At 42.4% G+C, this 19,464-nt stretch overlaps 1 protein-coding gene and 2 long non-coding RNA genes across 4 annotated transcripts in view; 1 reads left to right on the top strand and 2 right to left on the bottom strand.

The window, feature by feature from the left end:
• Window positions 1–1,969: 1,969 nt before the first annotated feature.
• LOC126981239 (uncharacterized) lies at window positions 1,970–8,187 on the top strand. 2 transcript variants are annotated; one of them, XR_007733845.1, is made up of 4 exons: window positions 1,970–2,153; window positions 4,447–4,687; window positions 5,590–6,127; window positions 7,979–8,187. It is a non-coding gene; the product is annotated as an uncharacterized LOC126981239 (long non-coding RNA). The 2 variants fall into 2 exon arrangements; XR_007733846.1 differs by having other exon boundaries at window positions 1,974–2,153; window positions 5,590–5,978; window positions 6,128–8,183.
• Window positions 5,372–14,196, bottom strand: LOC126981242 (uncharacterized). The gene is made up of 2 exons (XR_007733850.1): window positions 14,075–14,196; window positions 5,372–12,899 (listed from the first exon to the last, which is right to left on the bottom strand). It is a non-coding gene; the product is annotated as an uncharacterized LOC126981242 (long non-coding RNA).
• A 361-nt stretch (window positions 14,197–14,557) lies between these two features.
• LOC126981234 (Y+L amino acid transporter 2-like) overlaps window positions 14,558–19,464 on the bottom strand; it is a 49,306-nt gene continuing 44,399 nt past the window's right edge. Inside the window, exons 11-12 of the mRNA XM_050832093.1 lie at window positions 18,679–18,856; window positions 14,558–17,781 (exon numbers count right to left, since the gene is read on the bottom strand). Coding sequence (XP_050688050.1) covers window positions 17,729–17,781; window positions 18,679–18,856 — 231 coding nt within the window. The 3' untranslated portion in view covers window positions 14,558–17,728. The remainder of the gene's footprint in view (window positions 17,782–18,678; window positions 18,857–19,464) is intronic.

The following is a 19,464-nucleotide window of genomic DNA, read 5'->3' as shown; positions in this document are numbered from 1 at the left end:
TAAGCACTCTGTACACAAGCATTATTAAGTTAGTTATTTATTATTTCTAAGCAAGCACTTCTCGTCAGTCAGTCCCCTTAAGGCTTTGGTATTTGCTTATATCTTAAGCACTCTGTTCATGCATTTATAAGTTACAAGTTCGTTATTCATTCGCTATAAGCACTTCTTCTGCATTATAAGTTACAAGTTCGTTATTCATTCGCTATAAGCACTTCGTTATGTATCAGAGGTTACGCGTCAGTCAGACAGGCTTGCTCTTGATCATTCTTCACTGGGCAAAACTTGATCACTCTTCATTGGGTACAAGTTAGCCAGTACAAGTTCGTTATTCATTCGCTATAAGCACTTTGTTATATATCGGAGGTTACAAGTCAGTCAGTCAGTCAGTCTTGCTCTTGATCATTCTTCACTGGGTACAAGTTAGGCAGTCTTTCCTCTTATTTGGGTACAAGGGAAGCTCAGGGAAGGGTTGATGATAGTGGACGGCTGACTCACTCACTAGGAAGTTAAGTTTGTCCGCGGGATTCGAACCGTGACCAGGCTGAAGGCACGTCCGAGGAAGAGCTAGAGAGAGAGAGAGAGAGAGAGAGAGAGAGAGAGAGAGAGTCGGAAATGCAAATAGTGTAAAAAAAAGTTAAACAAAAGAATAACGATGCTTAAAAGGGTTGAGTCACGCTCCGTAATGTTATCCAATCGCCTGAGAGTTCTTAATCTTCTTCTTCTTCCTCCTCCTCTTCCTCCTCCTCCTCCTCTTAAGAATATTACGTTTAAGAATTTTGTTGTGATTTTTTTTTTTTTTTTTTTTTTTGCACAAGTTGATTTTCGTACATAGTGTGTGTGTGTGTGTGTGTGTGTGTGTGTGTGTGTGTGTGTCGGTTCGTTCTTCGTGATGACTTACCACCTGACTGATTGACTGACTGACTGACGATGAATGACTGGCTGGCTGACTGACTAGTTGGAGGATTGACTGACTGGGTGACTGATTGACTGAATGACTGACTGACTGACGATGAATGACTGGCTGGCTGACTGACTAGTTGGAGGATTGACTGACTTCCTGATTGACTGACTGACTGGCTGCCCATCTGACTGACTGACTGACTGATTTTCTTTTTGACTGTATTTCTTGACTGAGTAAGTGAATGACTGGCTGAATGGCTTACTGTCTTAACTAAGTGGATCAGGTTCGTTACTAAGCAGCTAGAAGGGTTCGAGGCGGGGTGCAGTTGACTTAAGAAGAGACGAGTGTTCAATAACCTCCTTGTCAGACTGATTATGGCCTCTCTCTCTCTCTCTCTCTCTCTCTCTCTCTCTCTCTCTCTCTCTCTCTCTCTGGGGACGTTAATATATGAGAGAGAGAGAGAGAGAGAGAGAGAGAGAGAGAGAGAGAGAGATGGTGGTGGTGATAGGCTATTAGTGGTGGTGATGGTAGTAGTAGTAGTAGTAGTAGTAGTAGTAGTAGTAGTAGTAGTAGTACATCACATAATCAGATGACGACTACTAAACGATTAAAGTGAACTTGTTAATAAAATAATAAAAGAAAAAATAATAATAACAAAATAAAAGAAAAGTAAAATTTAGTAAGTTCAACAGGTAAGGGGATCGGTGTGTGTGTGCGTGTGTGTGCGTGCAGGCATTGTTCCGCCCACGGGATCTCTCTCTCTCTCTCTCTCTCTCTCTCTCTCTCTCTCTCTCTCGTGCAGCACAGAGAGAGAGAGAGAGAGAGAGAGAGAGAGAGAGAGAGAGAGAGAGAGAGAGAGAACTTAATATAACACCTTCCCTTGTCCAGCTTCAACTAGTCGTTATAATTAGCAAACTTCACGTCTGGGCAGAACAATCCCCTTCCCCTCCTTCCTCTCCTCCTCCCTCTCTCCTCTTTTCTGCCTCCCCCCTCCATTAATTACCTTTATCCTTGCTTGCCTTCCCCTTCCCTCCCCTTCCCTTTCTTCCCCTCCTCTTTCCTACACTTCCTACCCTCCTTCTCTTTCCTCTCCTCCCCTTCCCAAACTCTCCGTATACCCTCCTCCTCCTCTTTCCCCCCCTTCCTTCCCCTTCCCTGTCCCGTCTCTTCCCTCCCTCGCTAGGTCAGTACACGGCTGCCGGCTCGGAGGTCTGCAGGTGCTGAGTTGCTGTGGTGTCCCCTGTGTCTGTGGGTGAGTTTTTCAAGAGTTATCGCTAACTTAAAAGATCATTGACTTCCATTTTCTCTTACGTGATCAATTTTGGAATAATGCATCAGCCGAATTGTTGGTGATTGTTGCAAAGCATATACTGTTTGAGGGAGGGAGGAAAGTTGGAAAGTTTCGTTTAGTCGGCGCAACATCTGTGGTCATATGCCGGAGAGAGACAGAAGGGGAAGGAATTATAGGAGAAGAGAACAGATCCCCCGATTAATACCTGGTTCCCATTCACTGCTGGGTGGACAGGGGCGTAGGGTATCGGAAAAGCTGCCCAAATGTTTCAACTCCGCCCGAGGAAGGGAGGAGGGAAGTAGGAAGACGGAAAGAGATGGGGAAAGGGAGAGAAGTGGACAAGGGATTGATGGAAGGGAAGGTTAAGATTCATTGTTACAAGTTCGTGGTTTTCACTAAACTAGATGAATGACGAAGGTGATTCATGGATGATGGAAAGCAGTGAATTGGATGACGATTTGAAACAAGTGTAATCAATGTGAAAAAAAAAAAGATAGAACGAAACGGGTGGTTCATGGTATAACTGAAAGAACGGATGATGAACGGATGAGTGATTAGCGGGCTTTTTTTTCTCGTTATTGCTTTGATGTAAAAAAAAAAGCGTAATGAATGAGAAGTGATTAAGGAGACGAGTAAATCAGTGTGAAAGAGAAGGTAGACTGAAACAAAGGTGGTTCATGGTATACATAGGAATGGTGTTACAGTGAATAGCCTGACGAGTGGTTTTGAAGACGTACTTACCGCTGTGAAAGAAACCATAGACTGAAACAAAGGTGGTTCATGGTATACATAGGAATGGTGTTACAGTGAATAGCCTGACGAGTGCTTATGAAGACTTACCAGTTTGAAAGAGATGCGTTCATGCCATGCCCAAATGAACGAGTAGGCCTAGTGGAAATAAGCGAGCTGGTCGACGAGTGGTTGAGGACAGATCGTTGTGAAGGACTATTTGTAGTTTGAAGGTACTTAAGATGGTTCGTGGTTCACCTAAAAATGATTTGGATGACGAGCGATTATACTTTACAACACACGAGTAAGACGAAAGGGTAGATTATAAGTAAGTTGTAGTGATTTTAATTGTAAGTACTTAAGCGATTATACTTTACAACACACGAGTAGGACAAAAGGGTAGATTATAAGTAAGTTGTAGTGATTTTAATAGTTAGTACTTAAGCGATTATACTTTACAACACACGAGTAGGACGAAAGGGTAGATTATAAGTAAGTTGTAGTGATTTTAATAGTAAGAAAAGTAGAGAAATGATTTGGATGACGAGCGATTATACTTTACAACACACAAGTAAGACGAAAGAGTAGATTATAAGTAAGTTGTAGTGATTTTAATAGTAAGTACTTAAGCGATTATACTTTACAACACACGAGTAGGACGAAAGGGTAGATTATAAGTAGGTTGTAGTGATTTTAATAGTAAGAAAAGTAGAGAAATGATTTGGATGACGAGCGATTATACTTTACAAACACACAAGTAAGACGAAAGAGTAGATTATAAGTAAGTTGTAGTGATTTTAATAGTAAGTACTTAAGCGATTATACTTTACAACACACGAGTAGGACGAAAGGGTAGATTATAAGTAAGTTGTAGTGATTTTAATAGTAAGTACTTAAGCGATTATACTTTACAACACACGAGTAGGACGAAAGGGTAGATTATAAGTAAGTTGTAGTGATTTTAATAGTAAGAAAAGTAGAGAAGTGGTGGGGTTGGACGGGCTATGAGCCTCCTCCACTGTTACCGGTCCACAGCCATTTCCTCAGTGATGTTCAGCCTCATATCTTCCTCCTCCACCTTTCTCCATGTCTTCCTTGGCCTTCCTGGTGGTCCTCTGCCCTCTACCTCAAAGTTCAGTGTACGTTTCAGGATGTGTTCTTCTCCTCTTCTCCTCAGTTATATTGGTGTTTTTTTTCTGGTTTTATTGTTTTAGAATATAATAGTTCTGTATTAAATTCGGCGCCATATGACCCAGCAGTTACGGCGTCAAGAGGAACGCTCAAATAATCAATCAAATCAATCCTCTCCCTCACCTTACCCTTGAGCTGCTTCCATTGCTGTGAAAAATGTATAAGTGAAAAAGAAACTGTAGCTTTTTATATCATTTTTCTCTTTCACCATAATTCTCTCGTCTCTTCAGGCTCCTCAGCAGTGCATCAAATCCTCAGCTTCCAATGGTGTAAAAATAAAATAAAAATGCCAGCTTATGTAATTTTGGGCACTAACAATTCCTTATCTTTTCAGTCTCCTCAGCAGTGCAGCAAATCCTGAGTGCCAGAGCCTTGCCGTGCTGACCCGACCCTCTCCTTCACACCCAAGTAACAGAAGCATGGAGGAGACATAGGAAAGAGGAAGAATAAGACGCGCTAGTGAAGAAAGGAAGCATGGAGAGACAGGACAGAGGAAGCCACAGATACGATATGCACACACATGGAAGGAAGCAGGAAGGAAACGCAGAAAGGAAGCCACAGATAAGACTTTTAATGTTACGTATTTGCTAACTTGTTTTGCTTGTTGGGTTTTTAAGTTACAAGGGAAGATGGCACCACTATAAACACTTGCCTGCGCCATGACGGGCTGGGCCGAACACCATCCAGGCCCCTCAATCAAGCCTACCGGCGCTATAGGCGTAGACGTAAAAAAAATTAAAAATAAATAAATAAATAAAGATAAAAAAATAATAATATTGCTGCTGCTTTAACTGGAGCTGCTCTTATATTGTGTGAACTGCATGATGAGGGATACTAGTACATTAATAGTGTCTTCTATTTAGTGTACCCCATTTCTGGGTTGTGATCCGTAGAGTCCCTTGATAGATAGAGTCCCGACAACCTAAGATTTGTCGTGAGAGCGTGTGCTAGCGTTTGAAAAGCGCAGCGAAAAAAAGGGCCAATAATGGCGTCCAAATCTTAGGTTGTCAGGACTCTATAAGGGACTCTATGGAAGACGCTATAAGTTTACCGTCTGTTGACTCACAAACCGAGGCAGGAGTTCCCACACTTTGCCGCCAACCAATTCTTGACCGTGTTCTGCTCACTTTCTTTGGGCATCCCTTTCATCTACATATCCCAGTCTTGCAACATTGATCGATAGACAGGTGGAAATATAATAGATAGATAGAGATCCAAATATAAAACTAGGGAGATAAGGTTAAAGAAAAAATCATGAATGTGCATCAAACTTTATTTTCTTTATGGCAGTAGACTTTGACAGGACAAGAAATCATGTTAATAGGCCTAGGTAAGTTAATGATGGATAGTTAATGAGCCTAGATAAATCAATGTTACAAGCCATGTCCCCAAAAGTGAGTACAGAGAAATAACAAGTGTGAGGTTTGCTGGTGGTTAATCCTTAGTCTATATAGAACTAACTCGCTCTCTTTTTCAGGCCAAGCCAAGGCAAGGCAAGACTGAAGAAGTGAAGAGAGAGGAGGAACCACAGCTTTGAGGAGGAACAAGACCTTAGTAAGCCTGACTACCATGAATGTAAGCAGACTTGAAAACCACTACCACTGCAACCAAGGCAAGGACTGAACTAGACACCCCAACACTGGATACCACAACTACTTACAGGACTGAGAAGATCAACGTAATGAAGAGGAGGCTGAAGACCTACACACACACCAAGGTCTCTGCTCACACCTGAAAACAACCACCACCACTGCAACCAAGGCAAGGACTGAACTAGACACCCCAACACTGGATACCACAACTACTTACAGGACTGAGAAGACCAACGTAATGAAGAGGAGGCTGAAGACCTATACACACACCAAGGTCTCTGCTCACACCTGAAAACAACCACCACCACTGCAACCAAGGCAAGGACTGAACTAGACACCCCAACACTGGATACCACAACTACTTACAGGACTGAGAAGACCAACGTAATGAAGAGGAGGCTGAAGATCTACACACACACCAAGGTCTCTGCTCACTTGAGAGGTTAACCCGGTAGCAGCGAGGATCGTGTTTCTTAATGGTACCTCTAAGCGAGAAAAAATCATCACTCACACAAACCATTTCATAATATATATCAAAGCATTTGTGATCATTTTATGTATTATCTATTTTGGGGTGGTTAAATCATGGCACAAATTTGGCCTGTTGCTGCTACTGGGTTAATGGCATGGGGCTCCTCAAATGGTCCACACAGATAGGACTTAATATTCATAGCTCAACGTAAAGGACTTTCTAAAATTACACTTGATAGTCCATTAAACAGTTACAGAAGTCACTTGAGTCTAATACAGTTTTGGTTCTGAGGGCTCATTTGCAATTTAAATTTAATGCTAAGATATTTTAACTCACAAATGTAAGTCATATGAAGTTGTTTAGATCTTTTGCAATTTGAATCAATCTTATATATTTGTGAGTAGTTCTCCTGTGACTTAATATGGATTAGTTATTTAATTTCTTACTATACGAATCAGTTCTTTAATTTTTTAATATACGAATTAGTTCTTTAATTTTTTTACTGTAGATTAGTTCTTTAATTTACTATACAGATTAGTTCTTTAATTTTTTTACTATAGAGATTAGTTCTTTATTTTATACAGATTAGTTCTTAATTTTTTTACTATACGGAAAGTCTTTATAATGTGTGAGCACTTTGAGGAGCCTTGCTATGCTCTGGGTGTCTCTAGCTTGCTATAGGAGACTTAACTTTCCTTTCTTGGGTTGTCGCTGTTTGGGAAGTGACGGTCAACCAGTCTCCCGCACCTCCTAGGACCGGCCTCTCCACACAACAAGTTTGTCTTAAGTTCCCTGTAGCTCAAGTCTTGTGGTACTTACATTGTTTCTTCAGCATTGGATAGAAGAATAGTAATGGGTTAGGACTGTGTTGGAAAAGCCTTTAAATTAACAAGAAACTAGTGAGATAATGCAAGTAAAATTTAAAGACGGGGTTGTAAAAATGCTTATACTGTTTCCTATTCAATGCTCATTTCTTCATGGAATTAATTTTGCTACTGGAAAAATAGATAATACAATGTCACAAAAAATTCTCCTGGATATAACAATGGTAACAGATTTTAGATGACCTGGGAAGCAAACTACTGAATACAAAATTGTAGGAAACGAACAGTAACTTGACAACGTAGGGACACACACTATATGTAAGTTGTGGGGTTGCTGTTGTCTAATGCCTACAGCTATGTATAAAAATTAACTTGGCTTCCCGAGATTTCTAAAATGTGATAATGTACAGGAGAATCTCGCATCATTATTTATCTGAACAGCAGCTTTGTAATTCCATGATGAGATAAGCACAAAACAAACTAGTATAAACATTAACCCAGTAGCAGCGGGGATCACGTTTCTTAATGGTCCCTCTAAGCGGAAAAATGAGAAACTATCATCACTCATACAAACCATTTCATAATATATATCAAAGCATTTGTGATCAGTTTATGTATCATCTATTTTTTGGGGTTTATATCATGGCACAAATTTGGCCCGTTGCTGCTACCGGGTTAATGGCCCTGCCTTTGACTTTTACTAGCTTAACTTTTTATTTTTAGTTAATTTGAACTTTCTTTACAACAGTCCTAATCCACTTTGATACTATACTTACTGTCCACTGATGAAGAAACAAAAAAAACTATTACACATCACAGAGGAACTACAGAGAACTTGCAATGTGGTGAGGCAAGAGAGGAGACTGGCTGATCAATCCTACTCTCAAATCTGTGACAAACTTTAAAAAAACAGCTTAGTCTTCTAGTGTAAGCAAGAAACACAGAGAATAGGTTAATATACGACCGCTTCCTTTCCAGTCTACAAAATTTCTCAATCCTCTCTGTGCTGGCTATGAGGTGGAGGGGAGCATGCACTGCCTCCCCTTGTGGTGTAGCAGTGAGGGGGAGGAAGGAGAGAACACCATAAGGGAGGTGGGTACATCACCGTTCCCTCCCTACAGTCAATACAAGGGGGAGAGAAGATGACAAAATGTTATTCCCAGACAGGTTACTTGAAGACACCAAGAAAAAAGAGGGAGAGAGAGAGAATAGAGAAGAATGTGAGACTTGAAAATAAAGGCAACTGGGTTATTTCTGCATTTTCATTCCCTACTTACATTGCTTGACTAGTTTTCTCTGTTCTCTGCTACTACTATATATATACTCTCCCCATTCTTTCCCACTATCCTGCATCCTTCTATATACAGCAATCTCTTTCCTTCTATGGCTCCCCCGTCCCCTCCAGCCAACCCTCCCATTTCACAAGTGCCCGGGACATTCTTCGTTTCCAGTCAAGACTTGCAGGTTAGCGCCAGAGAAGAGAGTGTTGGTCTAGGGAGGCTGACAGACCAGTGTTACTCCTTCCTGCTGGTGAGGAGAGGAAAGGAAAACTAGTGATGGAGTTTTTATTCACCCTAGGATTTCTGTACTGTACTGAGGAAGCCATGTTGAGAGAAATGGGGACAAGAACAGATTGATTAAAGAGTATATACAGTACTAGCCTTCATGTCTTTCCTTTAGTAGTCTGGACTGGGAGTTTGCATAAGTCTTTGTTATATGGTAACTCCTGTACAGCTTTCATTATATTCCCTGCCCATATTACTGGAGAAAAGACATGTAGTAATGGTAGTTAAAGGCTGTATAGTATGTCACAGAAGTAAGGCAGACATACAACATAGCGAGACAGTAATGACGAAAGTAAGGCCATATCTGTTCCTTTTATTTCCTTGCCCCTGTGCATCGTGTCGGTTATCAGTCATTGGGGTGGTGTCACGTCCTCTGGCGCACAGCCAACTCGCACCCTCAGTGCTCTTGTGGGTTGCGTTGAGAGTGAATAAGTCTTGTTGGTCAGTGCCTCCTCTCCCTCTCTACCGTCCATCACAAGTTGTTCTGGCATTGGAGTCTGGACTACAATTATGAGTAAGAATAAGTATTGGACTACACAAGGAAATCATGCAACAAGTTGGTGTTTTTTATTGTTCTGTGTGGAGCTGGGTGAGGCATATCGGACATGCAGTGATGTGAGTATGCCGACACCCAAAACATGTCCTCATAAGACCAAAGTCTCCCCTGAAGTGTCTGACAGTTTTCAAGAGAGATGATAGCTTAAAGCTCTTTTATGAGAACTGTCAGACTCCTAGGGGAAGACTTATTGGGCAAAACAGGACATGGTTTGGGAATAGACATATTTACACCACTGACATCTTTGAAACACTTCACCCAATTACAAACACAAACTTGCCCAAAGATTTCCTTGTGTAGTTCAGTGACCTGTGCCATGGGTCAGGCTACAAAGACTTTTCCTTACCCATACTAACTGTAGTCCAGACCCCAACACTGAGGTAACTTGTGACAGAAGAGAGAAACAGGAGGCATTGACCAACAAGACAACTACAACCACTCACAACACAGGCTACAAATGCATTAACCCAGTAGCAGCGACGGGCCAAATTTGTGGCTTTACCGTGTACCAGCGACGGGCCAAATTTTTGTGATGATATAAACCCCCCAAAAGAGATGCATAAACTGATCACAAATGCGTTGATATACCTCATGAAATGGTTTGCGTGAGTGATGAATTTTTCTCACTTAGAGGGACCATTAAGAAACATGATCCCCGCAGCTACCGAGTTAAGGGTGTGTGTTGGCTATGACCAGGAGGACGTGACACCACTCCAAAGACTGATAACTGACCTACTGCACTGACACAAGCAAGCAAAAGGAACAGATGTGGCAGTATTCTTCATCATTACTGTCTTGCTAGGTTGGGTGCCCGGTGTACTGTTATAACGCACTATATGAGGCGTCTAGAACCAAGGGGGATATCCGCGCCAAGAGTATGAGGTGTCTAGAACCAAGGGGGACATCCGCGGCAATAGTGAGTTTCGAGATGATTACTGAATTTTTCCTTACTTTTGTTTTTATTGTTTTGTCGGTCTGTTTTGATCCCTCAGTACACTCTCCATATGGTCCATTTTCCCTTGGCTACCTGTACTGTTTCATAGAGGAGGGTAACACCTGTATGACACTACCCATAACCCAAAACCGTAACAAAGGTGTGGATCCTCCTTTGATTCTGAACACCTCGTATATACATTTAAAAACATCATGTCCTTACTAGCATTCACTCAACACTTGCTTCCCCACATCAGTACAAGATCTTCACTGGGTAACTCCATCACTGTGACTTTCCTCTCCTCCCTAACAGAACATTAACACACTCAGCCAGGCATCAAGAGTAACAATGGCCTGTCAGCTTATCCAGACCAACACCTCCACCTGTGCTCCCTTGCAAGTCTTGGCCCTGAAACAAACACTGCCCTACTGCACTTGTGAGATGGGAGGGCTGGCAGGGTGGTGGAGGAGTCATAGAAGGGAAGATAAGGCTTAGGGAATGTAGTATAGTGGGGAAGAATGTTGCAGAGTAAAAAAAATGAGAGGCTTGACTTGGTAGTGGTGGGGATATACTGGTTACAGAAGGTGAAATATACTGGTGGTTCTCTACTCTACTGATGTGCCAATTCATACACGTCATTCCCTTATATTGAGGAAAAAATTTATATTGGTCTATGTCTCTGATGGCCTAAATTTATCTATAAATCTATATCTCTGACACACTGTTTCCCTCACACCATTTCATCATTATTTACTAAGGGAAATTATCGATCAATCTATATCTCCAATGCCCTTCCCCTCACATCATTCTATTATTACTCACTAGGGGAAAAGTTTATCTATCTATCTATCCATTTATATCTCCGACAAGCTGTTGCCTCGCACAATTCTATTATATACTCACTAAGGAAAAAATATATATTCCTGATGCCCTGTCCCTCACACCGTTCCATTAATATTCACCCAGAAAAATATCAGGACGCCTCTCCTCCCGAAATTGACCTCTCTTTTTGGCCACTCCTTTGACCTCTATTCAGGAGCAGTAAGCAGCGGTCTTTTTTTTTTTTCTTTTTTTTTTTTTTTTTTAGCCCTTGAACTGTCTCCTTTGCTGTAAGAAAAATAATAATAATAAATAAAAATCTACCTCTTTCTCTACTTGATTTGCCTCTTACAATAATAATGCCTCTAGACTTACATAAACCATCCCAAGGTACAAGGTATAAACTTAATAACTTCCTCCATCTTCTCTAAGGCAAAATCTGAACACCGAGAAAAGGCATACTATTATCAAAATGTTTAAATATCAGACTGACTTTAAATATTTACTTCGTAGGTTTTCCAGAGTACTTGTTCCCTTGTATCTTAATGAGTACTAAATGGAATGCTGTGTACAGATTGGCAGACACACCCAACAGGAGACTTCTTCATGCAATTCCACCCTCACTAGGAACCCTTGCCACCCTACTGCCTTGATCTAATGAGTACTAATTGGAATGCTGTGTACAGATTGGCAGACACACACAACAGGAGATTTCTTCATGCAATTCCACCCTCACTAGGAACCCTTGCCACCCTACTGCCTTGATCCAATGAGTATGAATTGGAATGCTGTGTACAGATTGGCAGACACACCCAACAGGAGACTTCTTCATGCAATTCCACCCTCACTAGGAACCCTTGCCATCCTACTGCCTTGATCTAATGAGTACTAATTGGAATGCTGTGTACAGATTGGCAGACACACCCAACAGGGGACTTATACATGGAACCTTACCATTACATAGGCTCTTTGCTGTCTTCTTGCCCTGCTGTCACCCTCACACATCCCCTGCCCTCCTCTTCCTGCTGCTGTCTCTTTCTCGCCGCTTCTGAAAGACATTAAAAGAACAGAAACGAGGGCCAAGATGGATAAAAATAAGGTGGATAAATATAAAGATAATTGAGAACCCAAGTTATGAGGAAAATCACTGTACTCAAGACTGAGGCTAATGATAATATTTTGGATAAGGATCTGGCTATGAATGGTGTCAGTGGGGTGTTTTATTTTCTCTATTTATTTGCCCTTGAACGGACTCCTTTTCTGAATTAACAAAAAATCTCAAGAGGTGTCAGAAGTTCAAATCTTTCAACACTTCACCAGAGAGGCCATAATAAAAGGCAGTGTGATGGTAGGGATGTCAATGTTCATCAAGATCAGGGGATGGATAATACTCTGTCACAAGAAGTCTCTGAATATATAGCGACTTGATGGATAAAGAAAGAAAAAGGTCAGTAAAAATTATGGTGATTCCTTCTTGATAATGAAAAGACTATACAAGACACTAAGATATGGGGTTATGTATGGAATTAAGATAAGAATAAGAAAATAAATATACTTCTCTTCCTTAACCTTCCCTCCAGTACAAGAGTTCATTATTGAATTGCTTGACTACATAAGACACTAAGCTCTGGAGTAGTATAAAATTATCATAGAAATATATAAGAAAAACAGTGAATACTTATATCCTTTAAACCTTCCCTCCAGTACAAGCACTGACTGAAGGATTGCTTGACTAATATTTCTTGCATGGTGCCAGAACCCCAGACCAAGTGTCCTGCTGTGTGGTCAAACTCTCAGGCCAGGACAAGGAGGAGCTGTGATGGTAACCTCTGTCTTGTTCACTCTAAACCTTCAGCGTTCTACTATTCCTTAACCTCATCTCTGTCTTGATCTCTCAGGGCAGGACAAGGAGCTGTGATGGTAACCTCAGTCTCATCCACTTTAACTCCTCAGTGCTGTCCATCTCTTTCTTAACCTCATCTCAGTCTTGATCTTGAAGTCTCGTGTGGTATTCTTTTGCACAGGCTGTAAAGACTGAAAAAATTAGCAATCTTTCTCTTTATTCTACTATTTTTCGAAAAGTTTTCTGGTCATCATTTATCATTCATTTTATTTGATAATTTCCCAGTAAGTTTCCTCTACATCCTTTCTATTATTCCTTTCATTCGATCATTTTATAGTAACTCTTCTGTACATCACTTATACAATTCTTTATATTTGGTTATGTTACAGCAAGTTTTTTCCTTATAATATTTACTTTTCTTTCAAACTGCATGAGGACCAGAAACAAAAGTATGAAAACCCTTTAGTACAGTGGTTTCCAATAACTATTTTTTTTTTATCAAAGCGCTTCCTCTCTTGCTGTACTCCTCAGTCCTATCAAAATGCCTCACCAACAGCCTCTCCACCACTTCCACACCTCCCAATCAGACTCTTGCTCCTTCCTCACAATACCTCCATTATTATTTCCTTTACCAAACCACCACCACTTCTCAATGTATTACTCAGTCCTATTAATATGTCTTCCCAATGGTCCCTTACCTTCCAATAATTGGGAGAATCGAGATCTAGAGGTGGTTCAGGTGAGGAGCATTTACAAGCTTCAGGATAAATATGGATTTAGAGGCAGGAAAAAATTAAGGACAATTTACTGTTTCACCCAACCAACGATTTTCTGATGTGGTTCATGATTTTCCGGTGATAGATTTAGTGAATTGCACGATTTTGTACCTCATTTCCGTCACAAATGTTTACTTTTCGAGTTAGGCCTCTTTTCAAGTTATGCCTATCCCCTGCCCTAAACGATCTTGGGGACCTATGGTTAGCACACTCGCCTCACAACCGAGACTGAGATCCCGGGTTCGATTCCCAAGTGGAGTGGAGATGGATGGGCAGCTGTGGGTGTGATGTGAGGCTCCAGCCATACTTAAAGATGTCATCTGAGCCCCAAGCTCCTTCACCTGTCTCATCACGGCACACCTCTCGTTTGCCGTATATCTTCCGTCTTCTCAAATGCACTGTTATTCTTTCGCTCGCTCTTCGTATTGTTCAGTGTTCAGCAGCTTTTCTTGGCGATATATTCATTCTCTTACACACCAACCTGTCACCTGTCCGGCCACCACCTGTTGACGGCCACGCCCACCACACACCTGCCTGTCCTGCCTTAATTACCTCACACCTACCTTACTGACAGTACTCACCTGTGCAGGAAGACGTGGCGGATCCCTCGGTTAAGGAAAATCATGACACAATGCTTCAGAAGGGGATATATGAGGGAAAAGTCGCCGCCATTGGTACCCGTCAGCCTCTTCCTCCATCAGCCATGTTTGTTTGCGCTTTTCTAACGGGTTCACTATTATTACTCCTGATTTTTTATTTATTTCCATGTTTTCTCTTAGTTTAGGCTCATTTTAACATAGCATTACTTTTGATTAGTCTTCGGTTGATTGTATTTTCATGTTTCTGAGCTTTTGTATCAGTAATTTAGGTTCTGGACAAGGTAATTTTTTTTTTCATTTTATTCCTTCTACTCCAACAGAGAGAGAGAGAGAGAGAGAGAGAGAGAGAGAGAGAGAGAGAGAGAGAGAGAGAGAGAGAGAGAGAGAGAGAGAGAGAGAGAGAGAGAGAGAGAGAGAGAGAGAGAGATAACCACCTTCTTCACCTGGGAAATCAAAATCACAATATAAAAACGAGCATTTATTATTTTATTTAAAAACGCGTTATATAACAATTACCATACATCACTATCACACCAGCCACTGCCATCACCTCACCGGCCGACCCCAAAGAAAACATGATAGAAGAATAGATCAATGAATAATAGACTCTGAGCAGCGCCTACACACACTCTCCTACCCTAGCGAGTCACCCAACCTGTCCTTCATTAGCTAGAAATACCTTCGCTTCATTTGGGTCCGCTGTGCCTCACCTGTGCAGGCTATATGGAGCGCGTGATATGGCCTTGCTAGAAAATGTGGTATAACTGATTTGTAATAGTTGTTATGTATAATGGTTATGATGGAGAGAAAGGAGGGGGAGGTGGAGGAGATGATGATGATGCAGATGAAGAAGGAGGAAAAGAGGAAGGAGATGCAGATGGAGAAGTAGAAGAAGGAAAGATGTAGGTGATGAAGAAGTAGGAGAAGAAAAAGGAGATGAAAAATGGGAAAAAAATGAAGAAGAAAAAGAAGAAAAAGATAGGGAATGAGAAAAGGAGAAGTAGAAGAAAATGGAGGTGAAAAATAGGAAAAAAATGAAGAAGTAGAAGAAAAAAGAAGAAAAAGATGGGGAAAGATAAAAGGAGAAGCATAGGAAGAATGACACCGATGGAAGAAGGAAAAAAAGAAGAAAAAATTAAGAAGAGAAATATCAGAAGAATGACATTAATGATAACAATAATGACTGCACCTGAGCCTTGAGCGACTGCCGTTCAGACCACAAATACCGCCGTCGTGAACTCGTGCGAGAGAAGAAGAACCGTAAAAATATACACAAATTAATATAAACACCACACACACACACACACACACACACACACACACACACACACACACACACACACACACACACATGCACACTGGTCCTGTAGGGGTCTGGGCAGCATGACAACACTTCCAGCACACCTTCGGATCCCTTGAGTGGCTGAAGGCTGAGGGCTGAGAGGGGTGACAAAAGAGCTAGCCTTTGAAAATATACTCCCTTGGGCTCAGGATCTGTATAATTAAACCAAAACAACAACCCCAAATGAAAGCTGCGAGGCCCTTTAAAAAATATCCCTCGAGAAGCAAAAGTCTGGTTCAAATATCTTTTTTTTTTACAGCAAAGGAAACGGCGCAAGGGCAAAAACAAATAGGAAACAATGATGAAAAAAAGCCCAGACATTGCTCCTTCTATGAAATGTGTCAAGGGAAGTGGCCAAAAGAGAGGTCAGTTTCGGGAGGAGGCAACTTTTCTTCTTTTTCTACTTCTGCTTCTTTGTTTTCTCCTTTTTTTCACCTTCTTCCTCTTCTTCTACTGTGTCTTCTTCTTTCCTTCTTCTTCTCCATCTGCATCTTCTTCTTTTTCTTTTTTCCTTGTTCTTCTTCTCCATCTGCATCTTCTTTTTCTTCTTCTCCGTTTTCTTCATCTTTTTCTCTATGCTGCTGTTTTCATTGTCACCAGCCCCTCCTCTGCCACCACCAAGTATGTCACCAGCAGGGCAGGTGGTGGGCAGTGACCCGGGCAGCCACTGACCCTCTAAGGCCCAGTACAAGGAAGACATGTTGGATCACCACCCGGCCACCACCTCACACCAAGCTGCCTCCACCTGCAGTCCTCTCTCAGGGCGGCGGGTTGGTGATGCACACTAGAGACACCCGAGCCCAGGCAGACACACACTCAAGGCTCCACACACATGGCTGGTTCACTGTAGCAAGATATACATGAACAGCCACCTTTGTGACCTCTCCTGACACACCACAGCCTGTCACATGTCCAGCGTTGTCAAACTGTCGTACTCTGAACATTGTTGTTTTTTAGGCGCCAAGACTGTCGTAACCACACAAACAACGATAGGAAATTAAAGTCATCGTTGAAACTGCTAAATACTGATGGTTTTCGTATTTTTTGCAATAGTTATCGACCAGAAACTTCGACAATGCAATGCGCTGAGTACGATAATTTGGCATCACTGCACATGTCCCTCCTCACCCAGGGCTGCCACCACCAGGCTGAGGCACCAGAGGCTATGATTGTTTCCTGCCGCCTCCCTCACCCTTAAGCCCCGTTCACACTGTGCTGACTCTGGGCCACGACAACCCAGCGACTCTTCCATTTGACAAGTTGTTGGTTCCCACGCTCCAAGAAGGGGGGGGAGGTTTTATTGGGGTCTTGGTGTCTTGCCGACTGTTTGGGACATTCGGTCAACTAGTTGCCAGCTGGTCGTGCTAACCCTCACGACTCCAGACTCCCGTCACAACGTCAGCGCAACATTCGGCAACAGTCTCAAGATCTCTTTCAAGACATGCCCGACCCTTTCACATCAACACCCAAGACCTCGTGTACCCTAGAGTCGTGGGTAGTCGTGGCCCAGAGTCGGCACAGTGTGAACGGGACTTCAGGCTCCCGTGGCAGGCTGTAACTAAACACTGAACTGCCGGAGCCACTGTACGACAACACCATCACCGGGATTCATCACATATAATTTATAGTAAATTCACCAATTTCAACCTTTTTCATTAAGCTCTCAGCTTCTATTTTAAGTAGACTTGTAAGACTCTATGTACAAACTTAAAATATCTTGAACTGACACTCAAAACAAGAATAATAATAAAAATTAATTTCTTTGACATTTCCCATCCTGAAATATCACAGATTCCTCGTCTAGACAGAAGCCAGAGTACTGGGGACACGCTGAGTGCTGCCGCCCCGGTGCTGTGCTGCCCACCGCTGCTGCTGGCACGGGCATCAACACAAGCCATGACAACCACTCGCTGCGGCCCACCAACCACCTGACTCACTCTCTCTCTCTCTCTCACACACACACACACACACACACGGCTTGAGCAAAGGCATGAACGTCACGTGGGGCGGCGGCGGCGGCGGCAGAAGCTTACAACTCAGGGACCAAGAAGGAAAAGTTTGGAACATCTTAAGCGGCGAAACCTTCCAGCGAGAACGACCTTCCTTTCTGTCACTGCCGGGATGCACAGGGAGAGCCAGAACCAAGGGCATGAGAGGCAGGTGAAGGCCACGCGTTGATATGAGGGACACACACACACACACACACACACACACACACACACACACACACTCATATTGGCAGCTGTCATCCTGGTATTATATCATGGTGGTCCGATCTTTTCTTTTTCTCCTCCTCACTCCGTTTTCACCGACATGAAGAGCAGCTGCGTCCCGACCGTAAGCTTGTCTGTTGGGGGAGAGGGAGAAGGGATGAGCTTAGTTAGCCCGGTAGCAGCGGGGACCATATTTTTTAATGGTTCCCCTAAGCGAGAAAAATGAGAAAAAATCATCACTCACACAAACCATTGCATAGTGTATATATCAAAGCATTTGTGATCAGTTTATGCATCATCTATTTTGGGGGGTTTATATCATGGCACAAATTTGGCCTGTCGCTGCTACACGGTAAAGCCACAAATTTGGCCCGTCGCTGCTACCGGGGTTAAAGGACTGACGACGAGGAACGGAAAGTGACACGAGGCAGCAAGGGTGAAGGAAGTGTGTGAATATACAGAGGAGAAGACCAGGAGGAGGAGGAGGACCTAAGAAGCGATACAAAGCGTTACAGGCCAAAAGAAGAATGATAAGATGAAGGAAGGAAAGAGTGGAAGAGGTGTGGTTATGATGATGTAGGAAGTGAGGGAAGGCAGAGGAAAGGTATTGCAGCACAAGCTCTTAAATCTGAACAGCCTCTGACCAGTGCCTGTTAAGCTTATCGGAAGACGAAATGAAAACGAACGAAGACAAAACAAACAAGACAAAAAAGAATAGAAAAACAACAAAAAATCAAAACAAACAAAACCAAAAAAGAAAATCAGACAAAAAAGACAAAAATAGAAGACAATAAAAAACAATGAAAATAAGACAAAGAAAAAAAAAGGACAAAGAATAGACAAAGAAAAAAAAATCAGAAAAAAAGAGAAAAGACAGAATAAAAAGAAGACAATAAAAAACAAAGAAAAATAGACAAAAAACAAACACAAAAACAAAAAGGACAAAGAAAAAAAAAAAAAATCTGAAAAAAAGCAAGCAACCACAACCACCCCCCAACACAACCAACCAACCAACAACCACCAATACTCACCCAGCCATCTCCTGATCAGTCGTGGCTTGTTCTCCCAATAGATGAAGAGGAAGTAAGCGGGGATGCCAGAGCCGGTGATGAGCAGCCCCATGCCAACCTCGTAGGGCCGGACATAGAGCGGCAGGAACACCAGGAACCCGCACACCAGCAGGAAGGCGATGGGAACGGCGAGGTGGACCTGGGGGGGGAGGGAGAGGTGAGGGAACGTGTGGGATGAGGGACAAGGTGGTGAAGGAGAGAGAGATATATTAAGCTTGAAGGAGGAGAAGATTGAGTGGAATGAATGTGAAGGTGTGTGTGTGTGTGTGTGTGTGGTGAGGGAATGTGGTGAAGGGGTTAGGGGAGTATGTGGTGTGGAGGTGAGGGTATGTGGTGGAGAGGTTAGGGTGTGTAGTGGAAAGATGCGAGAAAATGATGGAGAGGTGCGGGTATGTGGTGGAGAGGCGTACCCAATCACTTTTAGTCAAGGAGGCAGCTCAAGGGTGACAAAACATACGAGAACACAAAAAATAAAAGAGCAATGCACCTGACAGTACCATGATGCCACACTTAAGACACTAGAATGCACTAATTGCCATACCCAACAATGTGAACTTTAAATACATGGCCAGTGCAAAATTAAATATAAGCACCCCAAACCTGCAAACTGTGGCTTCGTTTCATGTTCCATCATTTCCGGTACATGGGGAAAAGTTAACCAAGAGAAACGTCCACTAACAAGCCAACCAACTTCTTAACTACCCTTGTAAGACCTTCTAAATCCTCACCTGTATGAATGAGTCGCAC

This window comes from Eriocheir sinensis, chromosome 47 (genome assembly GCF_024679095.1).
Source record: "Eriocheir sinensis breed Jianghai 21 chromosome 47, ASM2467909v1, whole genome shotgun sequence".
NCBI lineage: Eukaryota > Metazoa > Arthropoda > Malacostraca > Decapoda > Varunidae > Eriocheir > Eriocheir sinensis.
Note: the sequence above shows the minus strand (reverse complement) of the source record. Positions and strands in the feature narration are given on the sequence as shown.